The sequence below is a fragment of the Eubalaena glacialis genome, chromosome 9 (genome assembly GCF_028564815.1).
Source record: "Eubalaena glacialis isolate mEubGla1 chromosome 9, mEubGla1.1.hap2.+ XY, whole genome shotgun sequence".
NCBI classification, from domain to species: domain Eukaryota; kingdom Metazoa; phylum Chordata; class Mammalia; order Artiodactyla; family Balaenidae; genus Eubalaena; species Eubalaena glacialis.
In genome coordinates, this window is record NC_083724.1 from 6,727,462 (window position 1) to 6,752,095 (window position 24,634).

Below are 24,634 nucleotides of genomic sequence, written 5' to 3' on the forward strand. Positions count from 1 at the left end.
CAGGACCACTGGGACTTGGGACACAGAAGGGAAGGTAAGCAGGGTCTGCCCCCGAGCTCAAGGCTTTGGAAATGGCGTGGAGTAGGAATCAGAAGACCTGGGCTGGGGTCCTGCCTCTGGTGCTTACTGGCTGTGGGCCTCTCTGACCCTCAGTGTCTTCATCTGCAAAATGAGGCACTCTTATCCGCTTACTCTGCTCCATGGGGTTGTTATTAGTAACATATATTGGCATTACTGAGGGACCAGTCACTCTTAACTACCTGGTGTGGGTCATCTCACTGATTTCTCACTATAAATCTATGAGGTAGAACAATTATTAGCCCCATTGAATGGATGAGGTAATTGAGGCACAGAGAAGTTAAGCCACTGGCTAGAGGTCACCCTAGTTAGTCAGGCGAGAATCTCTGGGTACAGGCAGGAAAGTGCTTTGTAGGCTGTAGAGGGTGGTGCCAACCTAAAGAACCGTCTTGGATAATCAGACAAAGTGGAGGGTTGTCCCAGGTGGCCCCAGCCCAGGCCCCCGCCTTGCCTCGGTCCTATGGATGGTCAACGAGCCATTCTGCAGCCAGTGCCGGAGCTGGCTGCCCTGCAGCAGAAGGCCATCTTTGATCCAGTGGATGTTGGGTGCTGGGTCTCCACGGACCACACAGTCCAGCCGGACGCTGCCCCCAACGGGTTCCACCAGGTAGGAAAAAGCCTCCCCTTGTAGGACAGGAGCCTCTGCACAAGGTGACAGTGGACAAGGAGTGAGAAAGGAGGTTTCCTTCAGGCTAAAATTCCCATAAATCCATCCCCAAAAGCCTGCCAGACAGACCCCAGGAACCTATGGAGGCTCCTGCTGGCTCAGCACGGCTGTGTAGAGTCAATACATCTGGGATGGCATACAGCTTCCGTGTCGCAGGTCGAGTGAACTAGACTGGCAGTGGCTGCCAGGAACACTGTGCTGAGAAGGATTTGAAGTTGAGTGGGAATAGTGCTATGATTGATTAGTGATGCCTGAGACAGGCACAGGAGGGGAGAAAGTGTATGAGTGTCATACACTCGCGCTCAGAGATAGATTAGCCCAACGGCAGGGTACTTTGGAAAACAAGGACTACACAATCATTAGGACACCTCTGTTGGACATAGTAACACTAAGACATCCCTGATTCTCATTTCATGCAACTCTTAAACCGCTCTTGGATGCCCTGTGCGGGTTTTCATCCTTGCCGGTTTCCTGAGGTTGAATCTACCAACAGTACAGTTGAATCCTGGTGCCTTGGGCAGCTCATTCCCCTCCATCGAGCCCCACCCTCCCATCCTAAAGTTGGACATACAAGTCACAGTGCCATGAGGGTTACTGTGCAGGGCTGTGGGGAGCAACCGGCAGGCTGGCGAGATTCACGCATCGTTTGCCAGGGTACCTTGGCCCCCATCCCCCTCCCACATTGACACCATCCAGCTGAGGGTAGTGCTTCAGGCTGATGAGTCAGATCTCAGTTCTGCCTACAGCCGGTCATCTGGGGAGGGCAAAAAATACTGATGTCGAGGCCTCACCTTTACTGAGTCGGGGGTAGAACCTGGGCCTCGGTATTTTATAAAGTCCCCCAGGAGATCCTAATGCCCAGCCAGGGTGGAGAGGTACTAGTTCAGAGATCAGGAGGCCAGTTTCTTAGAAAAACCACTAGGTTGGGTCAGCAGAGGTCTGGAGAAAGACCACGTGGTCACTCCCTACCCTTCACGTGGACGAAGCTGACCGCCTGCACTCGGCCCATTCTGTTCTTGGCCCAGCAGACGTAGGTCCCGCTGTCCTCTCTGGTGACTGCCATCCGCTGCAGTGTGCTGCCCCCGTCCTTCTCGGACACCCCCTCTGTGGCAGAGAAAGAGACGCCCCAGGGGGCTCTGAGCTCAGGGTGCCAGGGACCTCCTGCCCTGAACACTTAACTCAGGCCTCGGTATCCAGCAGGTGCTTCATAAAGGCACAAAGTGTTCCCTCCCTGCTGGAAGTCTAAGCAAGTGGGATCCGATCGTGGCAGGCACAGGATCGGATGAGGAGGATGAGGTTGAAGACCTGCCTTTTCTCATTTTCAAGTCCACACCGAGAGTATGATGAGTGGCCAAGGGTAGGTCTTCGGGGGCCTATTAACATGTGCCACTTATAGAGATATTGTCATGAGTTACATATAGATGGATGCTATTTTTTTTAATTAATTTTTTTGGGGGGGGCTGTACCACACCGCATGTGGGATCTTATTTCCCTGACCAGGAATCGAACCCGTGCCCCCTGCAGTGGAAGCGCAGAGTCTTAACCACTGGACCTCCAGGGAAGTCCCTAGATGGATGCTATTAACAGCCTTTGTTTTCCCTGTAATCCTTAGACACTGCCCCTACACCAGGAATAAGGACAAGTGCTACACGGATGGGGCATTTACTCTGGGCGAGGCCCTGCCAAGCGAGCCTCCTGCATTAAATCATTCCGCCCTCAGGACGCCTGTTATCTCTATTTCAAGACGAAGAGCTGGGCTCAGAGAGGCTGAATCTCTCTCCTGATCTCTCCGCCCAGGAAGCAGTGAGGTTGAGGCAAAGCCTTCTGCACAGGTGTGCAAAGGTGAGCCGCACACGTTTCCCAGCACCTGGACTTGGGTATAGGAGGGTATGAAAATATCACTTTGTAGTGGAGGAGACTTAGCAATTCATCCATTCGGCAGACATTTATTGAGTACCTACTATATACACCACAGGGCCTGTGCAGGCCTTGGACCTCCCTAAACATCACTGGGGACCCAGGTGAGAGGAAAGAGCCCCCCATGGATGGAGTTTGTTGAGGGGCCCACAATGGGAGCAACAGCGCTGGGCTGGAGCACAGGCCCCTCTCCTGGCCCTGAGGTCTCCAGGGTTGAGTCTTTTTCACAGGTGGCTTCTTGCTGGGTCTGACATGTGACTGGTCACATAGGGCCACATGTGTGTTTGCCCTGTGCCCCAACGCACGGCCAAGTCTGGAGACCCAGAACCCACAGGCTGACTGGTACCCTCTTCCTCTTCACCAGGTTGGGTCATCCCCCCCCGCCCATCCTCTTCAACCTCCCAGGGTCCTGGGCCCCTGTCCCACCCGCCCCCAGCAAGCCCAGACCTGTGACTGGCTGGTTGTTGACAGTCCAGCCTATTCGGGGTGTAGGGCTGCCCCGGGCCGCACAGTGAAGCCACAGCCTGTCCCCAAGGTTCAGGCTGCGGTCCCCAGGCAGGCTGGTGAAGACAGGCGGTGCCAAGATGGCGAGGTGCATGCGGCGGCGGGCGCGGCCCACGGCATTCTCGGCAGTGCAGGTGTAGGTGCCAGCGTCCTGGCTCTGTGGGCAAAGGGAGGGGTCTGCCTGAGAACTGCCCCCACCCCAACATGGGCCAGAATGCCCCTGGGGACCTGCTCCCTGGCAGGTTCCCATGGACCATCCAGCCCAGAGAGGCAAAGTGACTTGCCCAAGGTCACACAGCTAGCAAACAGCTCGGCTTCACCACTGCACCTCCCTGCAGCGTTCATATGCCTATGCGCTCTGATGAAATACAATTTATATTTTAAGGCAGGACAAGAAAAATTAAACATAAAATTCTCTGTCTTTTTGGGCCTCCTCCTTCCATCCCTAATGTGCAGTGTGTATCTGCATTACACATTAACCAGAGCTCCTCAAGGACGGGTGTGCCTGCTCAGCTGTAAAGATCATTTTTTTTTTCCTTTCCTCTGACACTAGCAATGTAACTTCTTAAAAGAATAGCGTTCTTTCCCAGCTCTGTAAGGGCTCATGGTGACTCGCTGTTCACTCTGTACCTGCTTACCCGACCTATGTGTCTTTGGCGAACTTTATGTAAAATACGAGTATGTCATTCTGATGTATGATTCTTTGTCTTGAAAATGTATGTGACTGTGCCTTTACTTCTAACAGGTCTCCCCGGTTATAATCCTCAGTTTGGCTCCAAAAAATTCCCTTTTTTTCCTTCTTAATTTGATTGTTAATTAAATTTTCAGCCTTCATAATCTAAGCCTGACCACACATTTGTAACAGTCACCATTTACTAAGCACCTCCTATGTGCTCAGAACGGAACCTGCACTCCGCTCACCTGTGCTCACCTCATCCATCATCCCTGAGGCGGGTGCTGCTTTCGGTGCCTTCTCCGAGAGGAGAAGTTCTGTGGTGCATCCCAGCAGGGCTGGTGCGCTCACCCCTGCACATCTGGTTCCCTGTGTGGCAGGATCCCCACCCCATGGCCCCCTCGAGATGTGCCCACCCATCCATCTGGACAGCGGCTTCTTTTGTAATTACAGAACATGATGAGTACTGATGGCGGAAGGGAGCCGGGGTCCCACCCACGCCTGTAGCTCAGGTTGAGAACATTTGGGGCAGTTTGGGGACACAAAGTCATCGCCACGCTCCCCCCTCCCTCTCTTCCAGGGCTCCTTCCCTCCCCTAGGGACTAGCCATAGAGGCCCTGATTCAAATCTTGGTTCTGCCTCTTGGCAGTAGCATGTCTTCAAAACCTGGGTACACTCTGAACCTCGGTTTCCTCATCTGTAGCTAGGGTGATAACACCTACTTCCCCAGGTTCCAGGATTAAGAAACTGCACAGCATTCAGCACAGAGCACGACACACAGGGGGGTGCTCAGCAGGTTTTGCTGCTCCGGCTGTCACTATTATTCCCCTCTGCTCCCTGGGGCCAGGCCCTCACCTCTGAGTTCTTCACCAGCAGCTCCCCGGAAGGCTGGATGGTGAACTTCCCCTCGGCTCCAGACACAGGCTGGCCGTCCTTTTCCCAGGTGATGTCGGGCTCAGGACTGCCGCTGGCCGTACAGGGCAAGAGGGCGTGGGAGCCTTCGGTGGCGGACAGGTCGGGAAGGCCAGTCTCGATCACAGGCGGGACTGTGGGGAGAGGGAGGTCCCCTCGGTGACGGGGCTGGGCTGGGGTAGGCTGGGGTGGGCCATCCCTGCCCCAGTGCCCTTGGCACTTGACACATCCTCAGCCCCTTCCTCCACCCCTGTCTGCTGCCCCCACCGGCCCCTGGTCATAGGCCCCGTGGTCTGGATAATCTGGGGACTCTCTCGAGTTTGGTGAAGCTGTGACAGAGTGACCCATTCACCCACATGCACACACAGTGTAAAGGGACAGAAATGGCTATTGCTACTGGAAAGCCAAAATGAATGAAGAATGACCAGACTAGTTTCCCAGGAGGGGCCAGAGGAGGCAGAGGGGACTCTGGAGTTACTGTCTGAAGCCAGACCATGGGTGCAAAATGGGAGCCATTTTTTTCTTGAATTCCTTCTAGAACCACAAGCCGTGCTGGGGTAGGGGTGGACGCGGGGACATGCCCCGCCAGGGACCAGGGCTGGGCAGAGAAGGGAGGGGCTCTCAGGAGCCTCAAAGCCCCTAGCTCACTGAGGTCCACGTCAGCCCCACGCACACCCCCGGGGCCCACCTTGCACCACCAGCCGAGTCTTCCCCAGGGCACTGCCTGCGCTGTTCTGGGCGATGCAGAAGTAGTTCCCGGCATCCTCTGGGCTGACATGGATAATCCGCAGCTGTCCACTGGTTAGGACCTGGGTACTCACCCCTGGATTTGGCGGGAAGGAATTGGGGGCCGGTCGCTGGGGCGACAGGACCCCCGAGGAGGGCAGGAAGGCTGCTTGGGCTGTTCTGTCTGACCAGACGAGTGACCTGCTGTGGCCACAGGGGGACGAGGGGGCAGAGCGAGCACGGAAGCCGGACCCAACCTCCCAACCCAGCCACCGAGTGCTCAGGCAGAACCAAGGGCTCTGGGGTGGTGAGGGGAGACGGGAGGGCAGGAGGTGAAGCGGGGGCAGGAAGGAGGACCGCAGGTTCATACTGTCTTCCTCCCACCCACGCTGGCTGCCAAGGAGACTCACCTGCAGGCACGCTGAGCCCCTCCTTCTGCCAGGTGATGCTCGGCCGGGGGATGCCCGAGGCCTCGCAGGGCAGCAGCACCTCCTCCTCTGCCACCGCCCGGACCACACTGGGTAGTGGCTTTACCACGGGGGAGGCTGCAAAGGAACAGGGCTGCAGAGGTCCCTGGGGACACCGTTAACACCCAGGCCTCTCCAACCAGGGGCCGTCTGAGCACCGGAGAGAGAGGCTGCTAAAGGGAACAAGGGGTTCCGGAAACGTCGGAAAGGAGGACACGGGCGGGCTATTTCTTTTCTCCCAAAGAATCCTCTGGCCCTCCACCGGTTTCCCTGCCCCAAGAGCCATGGCTGTCTGGCCTGGGGGACGCTTACCTTGCACGGTGAGGACCACGTGCTTGTGGGCCACGCCCGCAGAGCTGCGGGCCGTGCAGGTGTATCGGCTGGCATGGATGGGGAGGGCCTGCCCGATCTCCAGGGCACCTGTAGGCGGGAATAGGGCACAGAGAGGGGTGAGGGGACCTGGGACAGATGTCCCAGGGGTGGAGCCGGCAGGGCTCTTACACACCCAACACTGGTGTCTCTGTTACAGGCCACTCAATCTGCCTCCCTGCCCATTTGTAAGCAGCACGGGGGAACCTGGGCCTGCCTCTGCTCCCTGCTCAGACCATTACCATAGGCAAGTCCCTTCTACTCTCTGGTACTTCTAGTCTCTGGGCCAGGTGTACAATGAGGAATCAGACAGGATGATCTCTAGACCCTTCTGGCTGTGATGTGCCGGGATCTGCCACTACCCGGCCTGGAATCCCTGGACCGCCCGCGCCTGGTTCCACGGGCCCTCACCCTGCTATCCTTGCTGCACTCTGTGCAAAACTTGCCTCTTCCAGGAAGCCTCCCCGGATTGCTGCCTCCTCTGTCCTCCCTTTGCCCTCTCTCCCTCAGCCTTGGCTGCTCAATGAATACCATTTTAACCTTCCCAGACCACAGGCTGCAACAGTCAGGTAAGGTGGTTTCTAAACCATCCCCTGTGGACCCCTAAGGGCCTGCTGAGGGGGCAAAGGGAGCGAGGCCCACCTGACTCTGGACCACCCCACAGCCCCCATCCCAGCCCCAGATGGAACCAGAACCTAGTTTCTCTCACGTGTTGGGCTTCCCCATAACCACTTGTCAGAAGGAAGTGTTCTATTGCTTTGGAAGAGTTTGAAAACCACAGATCCGGCCAGTGGTTCACAGACTTTAGGATTTCACTAACCAACCAACTAAAAACTACATTTAATTTAGAGAATCCCCATAAAGTTGCCAGCTTTTTATTTTAATAAGCAAAGACACTTAAAAAATTACCATGTACTATCACCTTAATTTCATAAAAGAAAGGCACTTTCAACACCAAATTATTAAGAAAAGCATTATTGCAGAATAAAGGACAATCCTTCTAATGAGCTAAAACTAGCTTTATGAAAACTCTCATGTAGCTATTATTTTTCTCATTCTGCCATAAGGAGCACCAATTTACCAACTAGCATCAGGGACTGAATGATGGTTATCAATACTCTAGTGCGTGGATGGGGATACTGAGGCCCGGCGGGGCAAGGGGGTTCTCCCAGGTCACACAGTGAGGGAATGGCAGAGCCAGGCCAGGACTTTCCATCTTCTCAACCACCGGCCCCAGCAGGCTGCTTTCACAGCCTCTGCCCAATGGCCCTTAGTGTCCCCTCAGCAGCAGGTCCACGTGGCTCACCCTTACTTACCCAAAGGTGACACACGGTAGCCATTCCCCCGCAACCCCAGCTGGGTGCCTGCTTTGCTCCAGGACACAACTGGGGCTGGCACCCCTGTGCTGTGGCACGTGAGGACCACGGGCGCCATCATGGTCACGGTGAAGTCTGTCTGGTCGTCGGCAATGGTGGGAGGCACTGAAACGCAAGTCAAGGCTTGAGGCCCTGCTGAGGTCCCCTGGGGAACACACAACCATGGGGCCAGGTGGACGAGAAGGATAAACAGACTAAGACACAAGGTGACATCAGTGACGAAGCTCCAGGGAGGGAGGTGCAGCAGTCACATTTCCTCACTCAGACGTGTTTTGCTGGGCGTGTGGGATAGTTATGAACTGCTTTCTATAGATACCAGCCAGGTATCTCAGGGAGCGTTTCACAAGACAAGGGAGCTTGGTGGAGGCACAGAGTGAGGGAGGCCAGAGAAGGCCTCTGGGGCATGCGGTATTTAACCTGAGATCTGAAGGAAGAGCAAATATTGCCTGGGTGAAGGGAGAAGTGTTCAGCAGAGGGAACAGCATATGCAAAGGCCCTGAGGTAAGGAACAAAAAGCTGAGAGACATGACTGCATCCCAGAGTGAGGCAGGCCATGGGGTGAGCTGAACCTGGGGGGTCAGCAGGGCTGACCTTCTGGGCCCAGGTGACACCATGCATTCTATCCTGAGGGCAGTGGGCAGCCATGGTGGGAGGGATTTTAACTGGGGTGATGACAAGGTCAGATTTGGGTTCAGAACATTCTGGACTGGGGAGAGGCCTCGCCTACGAGCTCCCACAGGCCAGGAACTGTGCTGGAGTTGGGTTATGTCAGTGTGGGAGGGCAGGATCAGAGAGGGCTTCCTGGAGGTGGTGACCCGGGAAGCACAGAAAGGCTCAGAGGGAACCCGTGCAGGTCCCTGGAGGCAGAGAGAGCGCCCAGGAGAGGGAGGCACTGTCCCCATCCCGGCTTCCTCATCTGCCCTCGCCGGGAACAGTCACTCCTGACCGTGAACTCACCGTGAACCGTCACCCAGTAGAGCCTGTGGGCCTCGCCCACTTCATTGGTCGCCACACACTCAAACTGGGCTGAATCCTGGGGGCTGGGGGCTGTGAGGAGCAAGGCGTTGGAGGGCAGGAGCCTGGACAGACAGACGGACGGTTGTCTGCTAAGTGACTGGCCGGGCTGACCTGAAACCAGCCAGCCGTGGCCTCCCTACCCGGGGAATTTGGAGGCAAGGGATGTGTTTCATGACTATTTTCCCTTCCTGTAACCGGCCCCCAGCCTTGACTCTAGAAGTTTCTCCTAGAATTTTCTACCTCCCAAGGGTAGAAAGGTAGAAGGTAGAAAATTTCTACCTCCCTGTCCAGTTTGTGGGCAATTTTAATGTTTGCCTCTGGGTTTCTCCATAATCCTAAAAATTTTCTACAGTCACCACCTATGATAACTTCTGTAATAGTAACCATATCCAAAGCCCTGATCAGAACTGCTTGTGTTCACTGAACACCTGCTTAGTCACAAACCTCCACGATGATCTGGCGCCTAACACAACAAATATTTGGTGAATTAATTGGTGAACTGACCCCTTAATACTCCCAGGGATCATTTCAGGATCAGCTGCATTTGAGAAACGGGGAGACCGAGGCTCCTGCAGGAGCCATGGGTTCAGGCTCAACCGGCATGAACTTGGGCTTCTACGTGGGTTCTTAAATAGTGACTAAAGTGGTTGCAAAGGCCATATATTTTCCATTTGGCTGTATGTCCCAAATGCCCCCACCTCCGACCAGGTATCTTAGTGTAAAGACCCTCCTGGCCCTTTGAAGTCAGGACACAAGTTCTGGTGCTGGCTTTGGTGAGACCCGAGCGCGCCCCTGCCTTGGTTCTGGCCTGGCTCCCCTTCTCTGAGACGGGCACGCCCTTCCCCACCCCGGGCATCTCATGACATTCCCACAAGGACCAGCTCAGTACCGGTAGGCTCCCTGCTGCAGGCGGAAGTCTAGCTTCTGTCCATCCTTCCACCAGACCACAAGGGGCTTGGGTGAGCCTCTGGCCTCACAGGGCAGTGAGGCGGCAGTGTCAGCAGTCAGGGTCAGGTTGGAGGGGCCGGGGGTGATGGCTGGAGGCTCTGGGGAGAGAACAGTAACCAGGAGATGGGGTGTGGGATGGGGGCAGGGCGGGGGTCTCTAAGGTGAAGCCCAGGAGCAGGAGATACTCCAACCACCTTCAGCCCATCCCCGAGGAAGCAGGAGCAAGGAGGCAGGAGAAACTCCCCGAGCGGATCTTCCAACGGGCTCCCAAAGCTGGGGCGATGGGGCCTTTGACCACCCCTGAGGCTGGCATCCCCGTAACTACATCTCCTTGAATGGGGCCTCCAGGGCACAACTCCCCAGCAGCCCCACCCGAGGCTAGGGCCCAGCAGCCTCCACCCAGGTGATCAATGGGATTGAAGAGCAGATTAGAGCACCTGGCTCAGTGATTCTGAGTGTTTTACAGCTTGTGCATGTTTTGTCATTCAATATAATAGTATAGTAGTAAGTGTATATAACGTATGCATAAAGATAAATATGCATCTTTGAGTGTACATGCTCAAAACTTTTTATTAATAGGATTCATGGTCAAAAACATTTGGAGATCGTTGCTCTTGGCTCCTGACAGCTAAGATGACCCAGAAACTAAGCAGGACCCGGTCCAGACAAGGGGGTGGATGCTGAAGGCAAAAAAACACACCTTCCCTCCTCTACCTACCGAAGACCCGGAGGTCACGGCCCTGCCGATCGGAACCTGCAGGGTTGGACGCCAGGCAGAGGTAGTGGCCGGCATCCTGGGCGAGGACTGGCTGGATCCTCAGGGAACCCTCAGGCAGAACCTGAAACCTGGAACACAGGGAGGGGTTGCCATGGATACCGGCAAACCAGCAAGTCCCTACGGAGGAGCTGGACCCCTGATGGTGTCTCCAGCAAGACCCTCCCCTTGGTCTCTGGTTTTCGGAGCAAGAGGATGCTAACTCAGGAGTCCTGCATCTGTGAGGCCAAGGTCAGTGGGCGGGTGAGGCGTGGGGCCACAGCCTTGGGCAGCAACCTGCACCACAACCCAGCATCAGAAAGGGTGAGAGGGGCTGCTTCGGGCCTCCCGTGCTCCCACCTGGGCCCAGCCTCCCCCCAAGAGCCAGAGGGCAGTGGTACCCCAACCTTTTCTGAGAACAGCCCCTCGATAAGGTCGGAAAACTGCCCTTTCCCAGGGGTGATGTCTGTACTGTGTGACCCCGCCCCTAGCCACAGCCGGTTGGACGGGGGATGAACACATCATGCAGTCTGAGCCAATGGAATTCTCTGCCCTGGGAATTTGGAACCGGGATTCACAGACAGCTCACGGGGTCTGCAGATGTGTGAACAGAGCAGCTATAACTTGGCCGGGGGCGGGGGGGCGGGGGGGAGGTGTGTGGAGGGAGCCGTTCTGCCATGTTCCCATGTTCTTAGAGAAAGAAGGTGTAGAAAATCGGTCTGAGAGGGAGAGAGGCATGAAGCCCCCCCACACAGAAACAGAGGTTAGCAACCAAGAGTCAAAACTAGACAGTCAGCCAGCCAGCCACCAGGGGTTCTCACGCCCTTAAGGAATGGGCATGTATGTCCTTGGGTTCTGAGAAGACCCATGTCCTTTCTGCTCCAACTGCCCAGGTGGGCTTCCGTTTACAACCCGTAAAGAGGTAGCTGAGCCCCTCCCTGATGCCCTCCCCTACCAGCTCCCACCTGGGGCTCTCAGGATCCAGAGGGATGCCGTCCTTCCGCCAGTGCACAAGGGGCGGGGGGTCACCGTCGGCCTTGCAGGGCAGCAGAGCCGTCTGGTTCACGGAGGCATTCACTGCAGGTGGTCCCGGCCGGATGGTGGGCACCGCTGGAGGAGGCACAGAGGGAGCGGGTGCTGGGACCCTGTCGCTCTCAGGGGGGTGGGCAGGGCGGGTGGGGTGGGGGCCACTCACTGTGGACCTCCACGTGGAAGGCCACGCTGGTGCTGCCTGCAGCATTGCTGGCTGTGCAGCTGTAGTTGCCACTGTCGGCCGTGCTCAGGGCCTGCAGCTGGAGGAATCTGCCCTGCTCTGGGAACTGGGTGTGGGCATCTGCCTGTAGACACCCCCAGGGTGGAGAGACCCTCATCAGTGCTGGGCTGGGCCAGGCCAGCCCCCCACGCACCAGGACCAAGGAACCAGCGGGGCCGGACAGTGGTCTCTGCCCATTCATTCTGGGCCGGCCTGCAACCCCTGAACTGATGCCCAGCTGAGGACTTTCTGGGGAAATAGGCTCCTTTGGGAGGGAAAGAGCATCTTTCCTGGAGCTCTGCCTGTCGGGCATGTTGCAGGGGGGACTCATGCTCACACTAGGAGCTGGAGCTTCCACCAGATCTACAATCCTTGGGTCCACAGCAGCAAATTGGCCCCATTTCAGGGGTGAGCACAGAGAACCTCAGTAACTGGCCCCAGGCCACACAGCCACTAAGCATAGCTCAAAGGTACAGCACAGATATGCATCAGAAGCCCTGGGGTGCAAATCTTAGCCTTGCCTCGGTGTCCCCATCCACAGTATGGGGGTGACAATAGTAACAGGGGTGGAAAACATCAGGAGAGCAGGTATGCAAAGTGCCGGCACAGAATAGGCCCTCGGCACCTGGGATCCAGTCTGGTCAGGGTCTGCGGCCTGAGAGGGACAGAAGGCGGTGCCCCTGGGTCCCCAGCCTGGCACCCACCTGCAGCAGGATGCCATCACGGTGCCACTCAATCTCCAGTGCTGGATCTGCCTCCACCGAGCACTCTAGAACCAGCTGTCCCGGGGCCAGGCCAACCACAAAGCGGGGGCCTTGGGGCCCAATGACATTTGGGGGGGCTGGTGAGGTGGGTAGAGAGGACATGAGAGATGGACCCACCCCTGCAGGTCCCATCCTGCCTCCCTCTCCTGCACCCACTCTGGCACCCCCCTACCTTGAACTCTGACCCGGAAGCTCTTCTCGATTTCACCAGCAGGGCTGTGGGCCAGGCAAGTGTACAGCCCAGCATCACCCACCTGGGGATGGAGCAGGGTGAGCAGCTACCTCTGGCCCCACTCTGCCCACCTCCTGATCTGATTTCCCTCCTACACAGCTGAGGACCCAGGATTTAGACTCAGGCCTGCTGAGTCAGCCATCCTGCCTTTCCCACCAACCCCTTCTCCTCTCTGGGACGTTTCTTCCCTATTACTGTCTCACCCTTGCTTTAGGGCTAGGGCAGAGTCTGCCTCCTCCAGGAAGTCCCCCTTGACTGTACCAGTTCTTTTCTGGTGGGGTTCGGGATTTATCTGGTTTCTGCATCAGCCTTGGGTCTGACCTGACTGGGAGCTCCCAGGGGCATGGCCCGGGGTCAGGGTGGGGGGTCCTCTTCACATCCTCACACCCCGAATAAAAGTGGAGCTTGGGCAAACCTTGCCAAGTGCCACTGGGTCCCTCCCCTCCCATGCCCAGCTTCACCCCACAGCAGGCGGGGCAGCAGCACCTGTACATCCTCCACCCGGAGCACCCTCCCGGCCCTCTTCCTGTCCTTCGGCCTGTCCAGGGCCTGCCCATCCTTGTGCCAGGTGATGTTGGGTTGGGGGGTGCCCCGGGCATCACAGAGGAGCTCCAAGGGGGTGCCGGGGGTCAGCAACAGCTCTGCAGGCTGGCCTGAGTCCTCGATGTGGGGGGGATCTGCAAGACACCCCACCCTGGGTCAGCCACGGGGGCCGTGCCCAGAGCACCAGGAGCTGGGGTTCATCCCCCTCCCCCACCACCCAGATGCCGACAGCACATGGGCCTGCAAACAGGCAGGTGGTGATTGTGTTGGAGGGTCCTAAAAACGTCAGACCATGGGCCCACCTGCCTGGGACAATGATTTGCGCTTAAAAACCAACAAGGATACAGTATGGCGGGAAACGCATCTTTCCAATAGGGCACAACACTTGCAAAATCTTGTGCTTGAGACTTAGAGCCCCAAGATTTCGGTGGCTTTGTTTCTGCTTTACGAGGTTCCGAGGACAAGACAGAGGGGCACAGCCCCAGGAGAATGAAGCGTCCTGGCCCCCAGCCCCTGCAGCCAGGTCAGCGAGGCCTGTTCCCTAAGCCCCAAGCCTCCAGGGTGCTCACCTCTCTCACCACCTCCATCGCCCCCAGAGGGTCCCTGTCCCGTCCCTGGCCCAGAGAAGCTGGCGCTGGGGGCAGGTGACCCACCCATCACCGTCAGCTGGAAATGCCTCCTCGCTTCCCCTGCCTCGCTCACGGCCACGCAGGAGTAGGTCCCTGAGTCGCCAACTCCCGCTGTCTCCAGCTGTAGGCCAGGCCCCTGTTCCAGGCTCTGGGGCAAAAAGGGTTCCCCATCCTTCATCCACAACACGAGGGGCAGGGGGCTGCCCCGGGCTTCACAGGGGAGGACCACCGGGGAGCCACGGACCACCGCCACGTCATTCTGGAACTCGACCGGCTCCAGGACAGGGGGAACTGCACAGGGCAAAAGAGTGGGCACGAGCCAATTTATTCAATGCCAGGTGGCCCTCGCCCCTGGACCTTTGCACAGACTGTAACTATTGGTCAGAATGCCCTTCTCCCGGACTATTCCTTCTCATCTCCAGTCCTCAGCTTAGACCTCACCTCCTCCAGGAAGCCTTCCCTGAACCCCCGGGGTCAGGTGAGGTGCCCTCCTCTGTGCTCCTGTGGCACCCTCTCCTTACCCTGGTATCACTAGTTGCGTGGAATTTTAATTTTACAGAGCTGTTTCCCTCACCGACTTCCTGGTGTCAGGGCTACCTCTGCTCACTGCCATATTCCAGGGCCTGGCAAGGCCCTGGCACACTAGTGTCCAACAACTACTTGTGAGATCAATGAATGAGTGACCGAATGAATCAGAGACTGAGTATTTGCCCTGCCTTGACATCCCTGAGGGCCAACCCTTGGTTTCACCCAGATGGGCAGAGGGGAGGGGACAAGAGCCTTGATTCTCGCCCCTAAGGCCAAAGGACCCGCTAACCCACTCCCCTGCTCCGTACCGTGCACCTGCAAGGTAAAGTTCCTGTCAGCCACGCCCGCTGGGCTCGAAGCCACACAGGTGAAGATGCCGGAATCTGCCAGCTGCACCTGGGAAATCCTGAAGCCCACGAGCAAAAGGGGGCATGAGAGAGAGAGAGAGACAGAGAGACAGAGAGAGAGAGAGGGAGAGAGAGAGAGGGTGGGAGAGGGAGGGAGAGAGAGGGAGAGAGAGAGAGAGAGAGAGAGAGAGAGAGAGAGAGGCTCCCCACCTCACCCCCCGCCCCTGCTGCCTTCTCTGCCCACCTCACTCTGCAGCCAGACTTCCTGCTTCCCAAATTCTGGAAGCTCCACTGGCCCACCCCCGGACAGCCTGCTACTCCCACCCCCTTCTTCTAGACAATTCCTCTCAGACTTCAGGACTCGCCAGACTCGTCTCCACTCACTGTCTCCACTGCCTGAACCCTCACTGTCTCTCAAACCCCCTTTTGCCCTGACCACTCCTCCCGAGCCGCCCTTGTCAACGTCCCCAGTGACCCTGAAACGTCTGTTATACCCACCCTAACGCTGGCAGCCCAGGCTCAGTCCACCCTCGCTTCCCGGGGCCTGCAGCCCATCCTGGCTTCCAACACCACCTGTTCACTGACAATCCCCAAACATCTACCTCCTAAACTCCCAACAGGAGTATCAAATGCCTGGTTTCCATCTTCCCTGTATGTCCAAGAACCTCTCCAACCAACAGGTTGGAACAGAACACTGGTCTCGCCCCTCAGCTTGCCCCTCCCACTGTGGACGCATCTCAGAAAACAGGACTTCAGCCTTCCGGGTTCCCAGATAGAGACCCCAGAGCCCTGCTCAACCCCTCCCCGTCTCTCTGCAAACACCGCCAGCCGGAGCACCTCCACCACCTCCACCACATGGCTCTGATCCAGGCCCCACCACGTCTCACCTGGCTTGTGGCCGCAGCCCTAAAATGCCCTCCCACTCTGCCCTTGGCCCTACAGTCTGCTGTCCACACTGCAGCCAGAAGGATCGTCTAAAAACCTAAGTCACAACCCCAAAGAAATGAAAGTAGAAGCTCAAACAGATAAGCGAACTACCCATGTTCACAGCAGCATTATTCACAACTGCTAAAATGTGGAAGCAATCCAAGTGTCCATGGATGGGTGAATGGTTAAACAAAATGTGTTCTACACATACCAGGTGATATTATTCAGCCTTAAAAATTAGGATGGAAAATTTGACACGTGCTACAACATGGATGAAAACATGATGCTAAGTGAAATAAACCAGTCACAGAAGGACAACGATTGCATGATTCCACTTATATGAGGTACTCAGAATAAGGCAGGTTCATAGACAGAAAGTACAGTGCTGGGTGCCAGGGGCTGGGGAGGGGGATGGGGAATTAGTGTTTAATGGGGCAGAGTTTCAGTTTGGGGAGATGAAAAGGTCTGGAGATGGATGGTGGTGATGGTTGCACAACACCGTGAATGTACTTAATGCCACTGAACAGTACACTTAAAAATGGTTAAAATGGTAAATTTTCTATTATGTGTATTTTACCACATACACAAAATTTAAGTCACATCATGATGCTTCTCTGCTGAAAACCCTCTCAGGGCTTCCCTTCTCTCCTTAGGAAAGCCTAAGTCTTTTGAAGGACTTACGAGGCCCTATGTCACCTGACTGCCCCCTTCATAACCGACCCTCCAACTCTGTTTCTAGAACACACAGCCAAACGCTCACCGCAGGGCCTTTGAACCTGCTCTTCCTGCCTGGAAGGAATGGAATTCTTCCTACCATGGAATCCACTCACCTCCCCTTCTCATCGCCTTCCATCTCTGCTCAAGTGTCACCTCATCTGAGTGTCTACTGCTGGCCACCCTAAAATAGCACCCTCCACTGCCACCTCCCATCCCCTCACCCTACTTTATTCTTCTGAGCACACATCCCTTGTGACATGTCACTTTTATATCTGTTTATTTTCCATTCCCCTCCCTCCCCAAAGCTGCAGGAGCAAAGGCTTCATCTTGCTCACTGCTCCATCCCAGTACCTGGAACTGCACCTGGAACAGCAAGCACTCCGTTAAGTGCTGCTGAAGGCATGAAGACGTTGCTCAGGCATTTTCTTCCAGGAAGCCTTCCCAGATTTCTTCTACCTGGGGCCAGGCTGAGTCAGGTGCCACCAGATGTCATCACCCGCATCTGTACCTCCCCCACTGGGCTGTGAAAGCCTGAGGGCAGAGGCCCCTTTCATCTCTGAAGTTCCCTTTCGGGGGTGGGGTCCTCTCACTCTCCCCATCAAAAACCTCTGTATGTTTATGTTATTTTTAGTCTAAAAACCATTCAGACGTGCTTTTAAGCCCAAGCTGCCTGAGGAGTGTATCTGGGGCCTGCCATCCGCTGGCTGGTGGGCAGGGGAGCCACTCCCTTACCTGAGGGTGCGGCCCGAGCCGTGGAGGTGGGTGCGCTGGGAGAGCGCAAGGGGCAGGCCATCCTTGAGCCAGCTCACGTGGATGCGCGGGGAGCCCCGGACAGGGCACGCCATGGTCACCAGCTCCCCAGGCCTGCTCACCAGGGTCCCCGTGCCCTCTGCCCCCTGCTCGATGATGGGAGGCACTGGTGGGTGGGCAGAGAGGAAAAACGGGGGCAGTGAGGGGGTCTGGGCGGGGAGGTGGGCTCCTCTCAGGGAAGTCCCAGGAGGTGGCGTCGACACCTCGACTTTTGCCACGTGCAGCTATCGTGTGGCAATCATCATGTGGGTCTTAGACCCGCGCCCAACCCAGGTGAGGATGAAGCCCACTGCCTGGGGGCGTGGGTCTCTTCTTTATCCCGACTCCCCCACTGCGCCCCTGGGCTGGAGCGGTTGTGCCCCTAGTCTGAGGATGGGGCAGAGGCCCGGAGAGGTCAGACTGGCCTGGCTCACGGAGTGGGCACGGCTGGGGCTTCACCAGGGCTCCCGTATCCGGGCCCTGGCACCACCCTCCAGGTGCCCCAGTGGAGGCCCCACGGCGGCCAGGCTGCTGCCGCCCTGGAACGGTGGGGCGGCCTCGCTCTCCTCGCCCCTCAGCTGCTCACCCAGCACGTTCACGGTGTGCAGCCTGGCGTCCTCCCCGGCCGCGTTGCGGGCCACGCAGGTGTAGGCCCCCGAGTCCGAGGCCCTCAGGCCCTTCAGCACCAGGGAGCTGCCGTCCAGGTAGAACCTGCCCCGGGGAGGGAGAGCCGGGAGCAGGTGCGTGAGGGCCTGCAGGCTTGCCTCCTGGGGCGGGGATGTCACAGGCTGGGTCTTACCGGAGGTGGGGGCCGGCGCCCTGGCCCAGCGGGCGACCATCCTTGAGCCAGGCCATGTCGGGTGGTGGCTGCCCGTCAGCCCCGCAGTCCAGCCGCACCTCCTGCCCCTCCAGGACGCTGTGCTCCTGCGTGGCGCCCGAGCTCCGGATCCGGGGGGCCACTGTGGCAGAGGGGGTGTGGTGAGGCCTGGGGCAGTGGCTGGGGCTGGCATGGGGGTGGGACACGGGGGGCGCAGGGCGCAGACGTACCCAGCACGGCCACCACGAAGTCCTTGCGGGCCTCTGCCTGGGCGTTCTTGGCCACACACGTGTAGGTGCCAGCCTGGTCTGGCCGCAGGTGACTCAGCTGGAGGCGGCCCCCCCGGGAGACCACACCACGTGCCACACTGCTTTCTGTGGGACGGAGGGGTGTGGCAGGACTTCACCTGCTCAGACCCACCGCCCCAGGTGCCACCACTGGGCCCTCATCTCCCGCCTCCTTCCAACCTTTCCCTCCCCACATTGATTAAGGTGAACCAGCCACTCACTAACTCCAACATAAGTCCAGTGAGGGGCTTCCCCTGGGCCTCTGCTCAGGCTGCACCCCTTCCCCAGCCTAGAATGCCTCCCCCTCACGTTCTCCAGCAGCACCTCTGCCCCAAAGCCTTCTCTAACTGCACCAGTCCAGGCTGGTCTGCCCTCCCCCAGATCCTCATCTGTCCAGCCAGTCTTTCAACACAAAATGTATTGAGCAACTACTACATGTCCAACAGCGAAAGAGCTCGGGAATCAAAGATGAGTGAAACATGGTCCCTGTCCTCAAGGAAGCCCTGTGAAACCCTGATGGAGCATGGAGAGACCAGGCCAGGCTTCTGGAGGAGGTGAGTCTCAGCTGAGACTTGAAGGTGAGTCTGAATCAGCCAGGTAAAAGTGGAGGTGGTCCGGGGAGCCTGGGATGAGTATTTCAGGGAGGAAACAGCGCGTGCCAAGAGCTGGAGCCACGAGAGAACAGGGTCCACAGCAACTCCACTCCCAGGTATACATCAAAGAGGAAGGACAGCATATGCCATACAAACACTTGTACACGAACATTCACAGCACCCTATCCATCATAGCCAAAAGGTGGAAACAACACAAATGTCCATCAACTAGTGGATGGATAAACAGAACATGATATATCTACACAGTGGAATGTTCAGCCATAAAAAAGAAAGAAAAAAATTAACTTAAAAAAAGAATGAAGAATTGACACATGCTACAACATGGATGAACCTTGAAGACACGATGCTAAGTGGAAGAAGCCAATCACAAGAGGTCACGTGTTGTATGATTCCATGTGTTATATGAATTGTCCAGAACAGGCAAGTCTATAGAGACAGAAAGTAGGTTAGTGGCTGCCTAAGGCTGGGGCGGCTGGAAGTGAAGGCGATGGGTAAGGGATATCCCTTGGGGTGATAAAAATGTTCCAAAATTATAAACAACAAGGTTCTACTGTATAGCACAGGGAACTATATTCAATATCCTATGATAAACCATTATGGAAAAGAATATAAAAAGAATGTATATATGTAAAGCTGAATCACTTTGCTGTATAGCAGAAATTAACACAACATTGTAAATCAACTATACTTCAATTTTTTAAAAAAGAAAAAAATAAAATATACAGTTGGAAAAAAAATGTTGCAAAATTGATTGTGGGGATGGTCTGTGATTATACAAAAAAAATTGATTTATATGCTTTCATTGAGTAAATTGTAGAGTATGTGAATTACATCTCAATAAGGCTGTTATTGAGAGAGAGAAAGACAGAGACAGACAGACAGACAGACATAGGCATATGCAAGGAGTCAAGAGCAGCTGGGTCTGTCTGGAGTACGCAGCAGGGCAGGGAGAGGGGGGCTGGCCCCAGCCCCAAAGGGCCTCCTGGGCTGTGGTTCTGAGGACTCCAGCCACGAAAGGATTTTCAGTTTCAACAGACAACTGACCCACTCAGAGCTGCACTTTGTGATCCCTGCTGCCCCGGTGGAGCCTGCACTGGAGGCATGGAGTAGACCCAAGAAACCAGTGTAGGGGCTGCTGCCCTCACCCAGGGGTGTGGACAGTGGTGGCTGGAACGGGAAAGGCTATGGATGGAGGGCAGGGCTGGCACCGGAGGCATTTATGTTGACAAGACGAGGTGTCTACTGACTGATGGGTGGGTGGGTCGGGGGAGAGGAAGAGAGCGGGGCAAGGTTGAAGGCCTGGATGGGGGTGACCAACAGCTGGGCCGAATGGAGCTGAGTTACTGGAGAAGGAGCAGCTTTGGGGGCCAATGCCAAGCCCAGGGTCGGGCCAGCTAGACCCTCAGCACCCACTCTGCATTTCTGTCCCGTGGGAGCTGACTATGGATACAAACACAAGGAGCAGTGCACTAAGCCCCCACTCAAATGGTCCTCAGTGTCGGGATTTCAAGGCCAACAGGGTTGAAAGACAAATTGGGGGGGATGGGACCAACAGGGCGCTGCCAGCTTTTGATGTTGCCAAGTAAGAACCGTTAACAACCAACTACCCCTTCTGCTTTCATTGCCATTTCATTAAATAAAGGACTACTTGGCACCAAAAAGATAAGGACTAAGGCACTCACCAACAGGCATTCTGTCCTTCAGCCAAGTAACACTAGGTGCAGGGACCGCAGTCACGTCACAGCTCAGGACCAGGGGGCTTCCAGCCACCTGACTCACGGTCTCCGTCTTGGGGTTCTCAAATGTTGGGGGCACTGCAGGAGAGAAGTCAGATTCCAGCACTTTCTAGACACAGTCATGGCAGACCACAGATGGAGCACTTCCTGTGTGCCAAACAGGCAGTTACTACTTTTAGCTCCTTTTACTGAAGATAAATCTGAGGCTCAAAGGGATAAAGTCACTCTACTAAGTCCCACAGAGCAAGTCATTGGCAGAGTCCTATTCGGATCCTGGTCTTTTCAATTCCAGATCTTGTGCCCTAAACACTCAGCCACACCTTCCCTTTCCAGCTATGGCCCTTCCCATCCTTGGCAACTCCCTGTGCTGCTAGAGGTACCACAGCGACGCTCGCAGCCTGGTCTCCAGCTTACCCTGGACCGTGAGGATGAAGGCCCGCACGGCCTCCCCGGCTGTATTGTTGACTCTACAGCTGTATAAACCTTTATCCGACACCTGGGACAGAGAGAGCACATGGTGACAGTGTGCGGCTGCAGTGGGGATACCTACGGCTCTCCCAAAGCATCCAGGTCCCAGAACCTTCCACAGCAGGGACTCCCCAAATATGCTGGTCCTGCCTGGGAAGCCAAAGGGGAGATGGGACCCTCTGGCCTTTCCCAAGAGCCTTAAGATGCAGGAGGGCCGATGGAAGGTGAGTGCACAGGATCCAGACCCCACCCTTCCCTGGGGCTGCATGTCTGTCAGCGGAGCCTGGAGGAGAAGGTTCCCTCACTGTGGGGATGGCGCTGAGTCAGGAGACGGAGCCCGGGTGCATTTCCAGAGGAGCAGCAAACGTTCATCCAAAGAACACTTGTGAGTGTCTAATCCATACCAGGGAGGGGCGTGGGCAGGTGGAACAGACTCCCAGGGAGTCATAACCAGAGGGACCTGGAAAGGCTTCCGGATTCTGGGGCAACAGGCAGGCGGATCTGCTCAAAGTCATTCTGTGAGTCAGTGTGGAGCCGGATCTGGGGCCCTGTGCTCTTCCCACGTCTCCCACCCCGGACACTGCTAATCACCTTGGATTGGGGTCCTGCAGGCCAAGGAGGCAGCAGCCCCCCCATCTTGCCACCCAGCTGCCCCCCACGCCCATCCTTGGCTCACCAGGACCAGGAGGTGACATTCCCAGGGCTGCCCATGGCTGCCCGCACCACCAGACATCTCACCTGGGTGTCCTGGATCTCCAGCCTCTGCCCACCCAGCAGAGCTTGGGTCCTCTGTGCCAGGACCAGGGGCTGCCCGTCCTTGTGCCAGGTCACGGCTGGCTCGGGAAGTGAGTCTGTCTCGCAGCTCAGGACGGCCTTGTGCCCCGCCTTCACCAGGACCACACCCTGGGGGCCACTGGGAGCCTGCCTGAAGGTTGGGGGAACTGGGGAAGGAGATGAGTTGAGCGAGGGGCGTGGCCTTCCCCATGTCCTCCCTGGCCCCAGCCGCAGGCTAACAGCCTATGGAGAGACAAGGTCATGTGGTGGACCCCGCCGCAGGGGATGGCACAGACCCAGGGAGCTGGAAGAAGAGAATCCAGGCCAGCATGCCAAGGGCCTGCTGGGTGACCTGGGAAAAGCCTCTTGCCCTCTCTGGGTTCAGCCTCCCAGTTGGGGGAGATGCTATGACAACCCTCCGAGGCTCCTTCCTATACAGGGCAGGCCCCAGCTAGGTTAGGGCCCTCCATGGGGGTCCACAGGCCCATGGCCCTCCAGCAAACCAATGTAGAAGCTCCCACCCCAGCTGTGAGCCCACAAGACCTGGCACGGTGCCGGGCGCACAGTAGGTGAACAGGCACAAATGAATGAACTTGCCCCAGGGCTTGAAAGAACCCTCCAGGGAGTGCTGGCTCGTGACATCTTGGGCCAGCTTTTCCCCAAGAGGATTCTGAAGACCAGAAGCCCCCAAAAAGGTTCCATGAGGAGAAGTTCATGATCAATCAGGCTTGGGAAGGGCCCTTCCTGGGCCAGCTCTGGCTGTTATCCTGCTGTCCCTTCCTCAGCTTCACAGCTCACAGGGCACCAGGCACTGGGCTAAGGGCTCACATACCATCTTCTTACCCTTATACCAACCATCACCTTACAGATGAGAGACCCAAGGCTCAGGGAGGGGAAGTGACTTGCCCAAGGTCACAGAGCAAATAAGTGCACAGCTGAGTTTCAAACTCAAGCATGTCCAAACTCTAAAAACTAGGATCTTAACCACCATGCCCCCCAGATACCACTGCAGCAGAGGGCACAGGGCATCCCAGGCTCCCCCAGGGCCGGCTGCCCCTCTCCTGGCTGTGCTGCCTGAGGGCATGAGGGCTGAGTGAAGGAGTGGGGGACAGTGCAGGTCGGGGGACAGACAGGACATACCCAGCACGCTAAGCTGCACCAGCTTTTGGTCTCGGCCGGCGGCATTGAGGGCCTCACACATGTACATTCCAGAGTCCGATGGCTGCGCCCGAGCCAGCTGCAGCGTGTGGGTGCCTGCCAGGGGTGGGGGAGATAGCCCCTGGCACCAGTGAACAGGCCCCAGCCCCCAGACCCCACGCCCACAGTCCTAAAGCCCTCCCAGACATCCAGTCCGGTCCCAGGTTTGGGGAGGCAGCTCTGCTTTCCCACAGAGCCTCAGAGCTGGGTCCCCAGCCTCAGTTTACTCACCAGGCAGGAGGAAGACTTCTTCTCCCAGGGAGAGGGCCCGGCTGTCCTTGTACCACGTGACTTCGGGGCTCGGGTGAGCGTGGACCTCGCATGGGAAGGAGACGCTGCTGTCGAGGATGGCGGTGACCTGCTCCAAGTTCAGACCCGCGATTCGTGGTGGGACTGTCCCCGCGGCCACCAGGATAAAGAAAGACACATGACAACGCATACCGGCAGGGAGCGGACGGCCACAGAGTGAAACACAGGGCCTTCACGAGCTCTTGGCGCTTCAAACCTCACTGTGCAGCAGCTCCTATTTGTCATAACCATCTTACAGCTGCGAACACTGGGGCTTAGAGATCAGAGAGGGAGAGTCACTTTTCCAAGGTCACTCAGCTGCTCAGTGGCAGAGCCAGAATATCAATTCAGGTTTGAGTGCTAGACCTTGAGTAACACCAACATCCCTCCGCCCCTGAGGCCACAGCTGCCCCACATCTGGAGGCAGAGCTCATGGCCACTGAGATGTATATGTGTCACAAGAATGCAGAAGTTGAGAGGGCCGACTCCAGGGCGGGGAGACCCCCACTGGGTGACATCTCTGAGTCTGTTTCCACAGCCCTAAAATTGGGCTAACCTCTCAGCTTTGAGTCCAGGGAAAGTACTCAGCCCCATGCCAGGTACACAGTAAATGCGCAATCATGGTGCTGCAAGGCCTCAGAAGAGCCATTCTTCCGGCAGCCTCCGAAGCTGCTTAAAATTATCTAGTGATCAGGGTCCCCCAGCTGCGCTCCTGGGGTATGGCTGGCACAGGCCCAGAGCCCAGGACACTGGAAGGACGGAGGCGCTGTGTCTGCCCGCACGGTGAGTCCTCGGAGCGTGTGGGGCAGACCCAGAGCACCAGCCCCTCCTCAGCTGGGGAACCCAGGGGGCTTCCTGCTCAGCCCAGCTCACCTTGCACCCTGAGGGTGAAGAGCTTCTCCGCGGAGCCTGCCGGGTTCTCGGCCACACACATGTAGCTGGCAGCGTCAGACACCTCTGCCGTGGACACCTGTGGGCGCATGCCACCGGCCGGATGGCTCTGAGTCCCACCAGGAACTAGTGTGAGGGTTCCCTCCCACCTATTCCAGGCACGGCAGGGACCAGGAGGAGCCCCCTCAGAAGACCACCTTTGCCTACATGGAGCAATGCTTAGGGGGTCACCCCACAGCCATCTAGGGCTTTCTGTGACATCTGGGGGGATGTGAAGCTGAGGGATGATTCCCTGTAGCAAACTAGATGGTGACAACAGTCCCCGCCCCCAGCCCCAAGGAGGGTGCTCTGTGCTGTGTTGGACTCCAGGGGTCCCGTGGGGCTGTGTCTGGACACTGGGTGGCCGAGGAGCTGCCTGAGGTCCTA

The 24,634-nt window shown here is 56.9% G+C and overlaps 1 protein-coding gene across 1 annotated transcript in view; it reads right to left on the minus strand.

Annotated features, from left to right (window-relative positions):
- HMCN2 (hemicentin 2) overlaps positions 1 to 24,634 on the minus strand; it is a 150,819-nt gene that overhangs the window by 21,251 nt on the left and 104,934 nt on the right. Inside the window, exons 57-84 of the mRNA XM_061200924.1 lie at positions 24,191 to 24,287; positions 23,261 to 23,422; positions 22,973 to 23,086; positions 21,797 to 21,999; positions 21,005 to 21,086; positions 20,537 to 20,668; positions 18,184 to 18,327; positions 17,936 to 18,095; positions 17,723 to 17,847; positions 17,080 to 17,263; positions 14,665 to 14,762; positions 13,853 to 14,119; positions 13,143 to 13,333; positions 12,597 to 12,678; positions 12,365 to 12,501; positions 11,604 to 11,745; positions 11,374 to 11,518; positions 10,373 to 10,500; positions 9,596 to 9,752; positions 8,647 to 8,768; positions 7,630 to 7,794; positions 6,257 to 6,364; positions 5,888 to 6,022; positions 5,440 to 5,574; positions 4,695 to 4,885; positions 3,110 to 3,323; positions 1,715 to 1,849; positions 530 to 720 (exon numbers count right to left, since the gene is read on the minus strand). Of these exons, the coding sequence (XP_061056907.1) occupies positions 530 to 720; positions 1,715 to 1,849; positions 3,110 to 3,323; positions 4,695 to 4,885; positions 5,440 to 5,574; positions 5,888 to 6,022; positions 6,257 to 6,364; positions 7,630 to 7,794; positions 8,647 to 8,768; positions 9,596 to 9,752; positions 10,373 to 10,500; positions 11,374 to 11,518; positions 11,604 to 11,745; positions 12,365 to 12,501; positions 12,597 to 12,678; positions 13,143 to 13,333; positions 13,853 to 14,119; positions 14,665 to 14,762; positions 17,080 to 17,263; positions 17,723 to 17,847; positions 17,936 to 18,095; positions 18,184 to 18,327; positions 20,537 to 20,668; positions 21,005 to 21,086; positions 21,797 to 21,999; positions 22,973 to 23,086; positions 23,261 to 23,422; positions 24,191 to 24,287 (4,146 nt within the window). The remainder of the gene's footprint in view (positions 1 to 529; positions 721 to 1,714; positions 1,850 to 3,109; positions 3,324 to 4,694; positions 4,886 to 5,439; positions 5,575 to 5,887; positions 6,023 to 6,256; positions 6,365 to 7,629; positions 7,795 to 8,646; positions 8,769 to 9,595; positions 9,753 to 10,372; positions 10,501 to 11,373; positions 11,519 to 11,603; positions 11,746 to 12,364; positions 12,502 to 12,596; positions 12,679 to 13,142; positions 13,334 to 13,852; positions 14,120 to 14,664; positions 14,763 to 17,079; positions 17,264 to 17,722; positions 17,848 to 17,935; positions 18,096 to 18,183; positions 18,328 to 20,536; positions 20,669 to 21,004; positions 21,087 to 21,796; positions 22,000 to 22,972; positions 23,087 to 23,260; positions 23,423 to 24,190; positions 24,288 to 24,634) is intronic.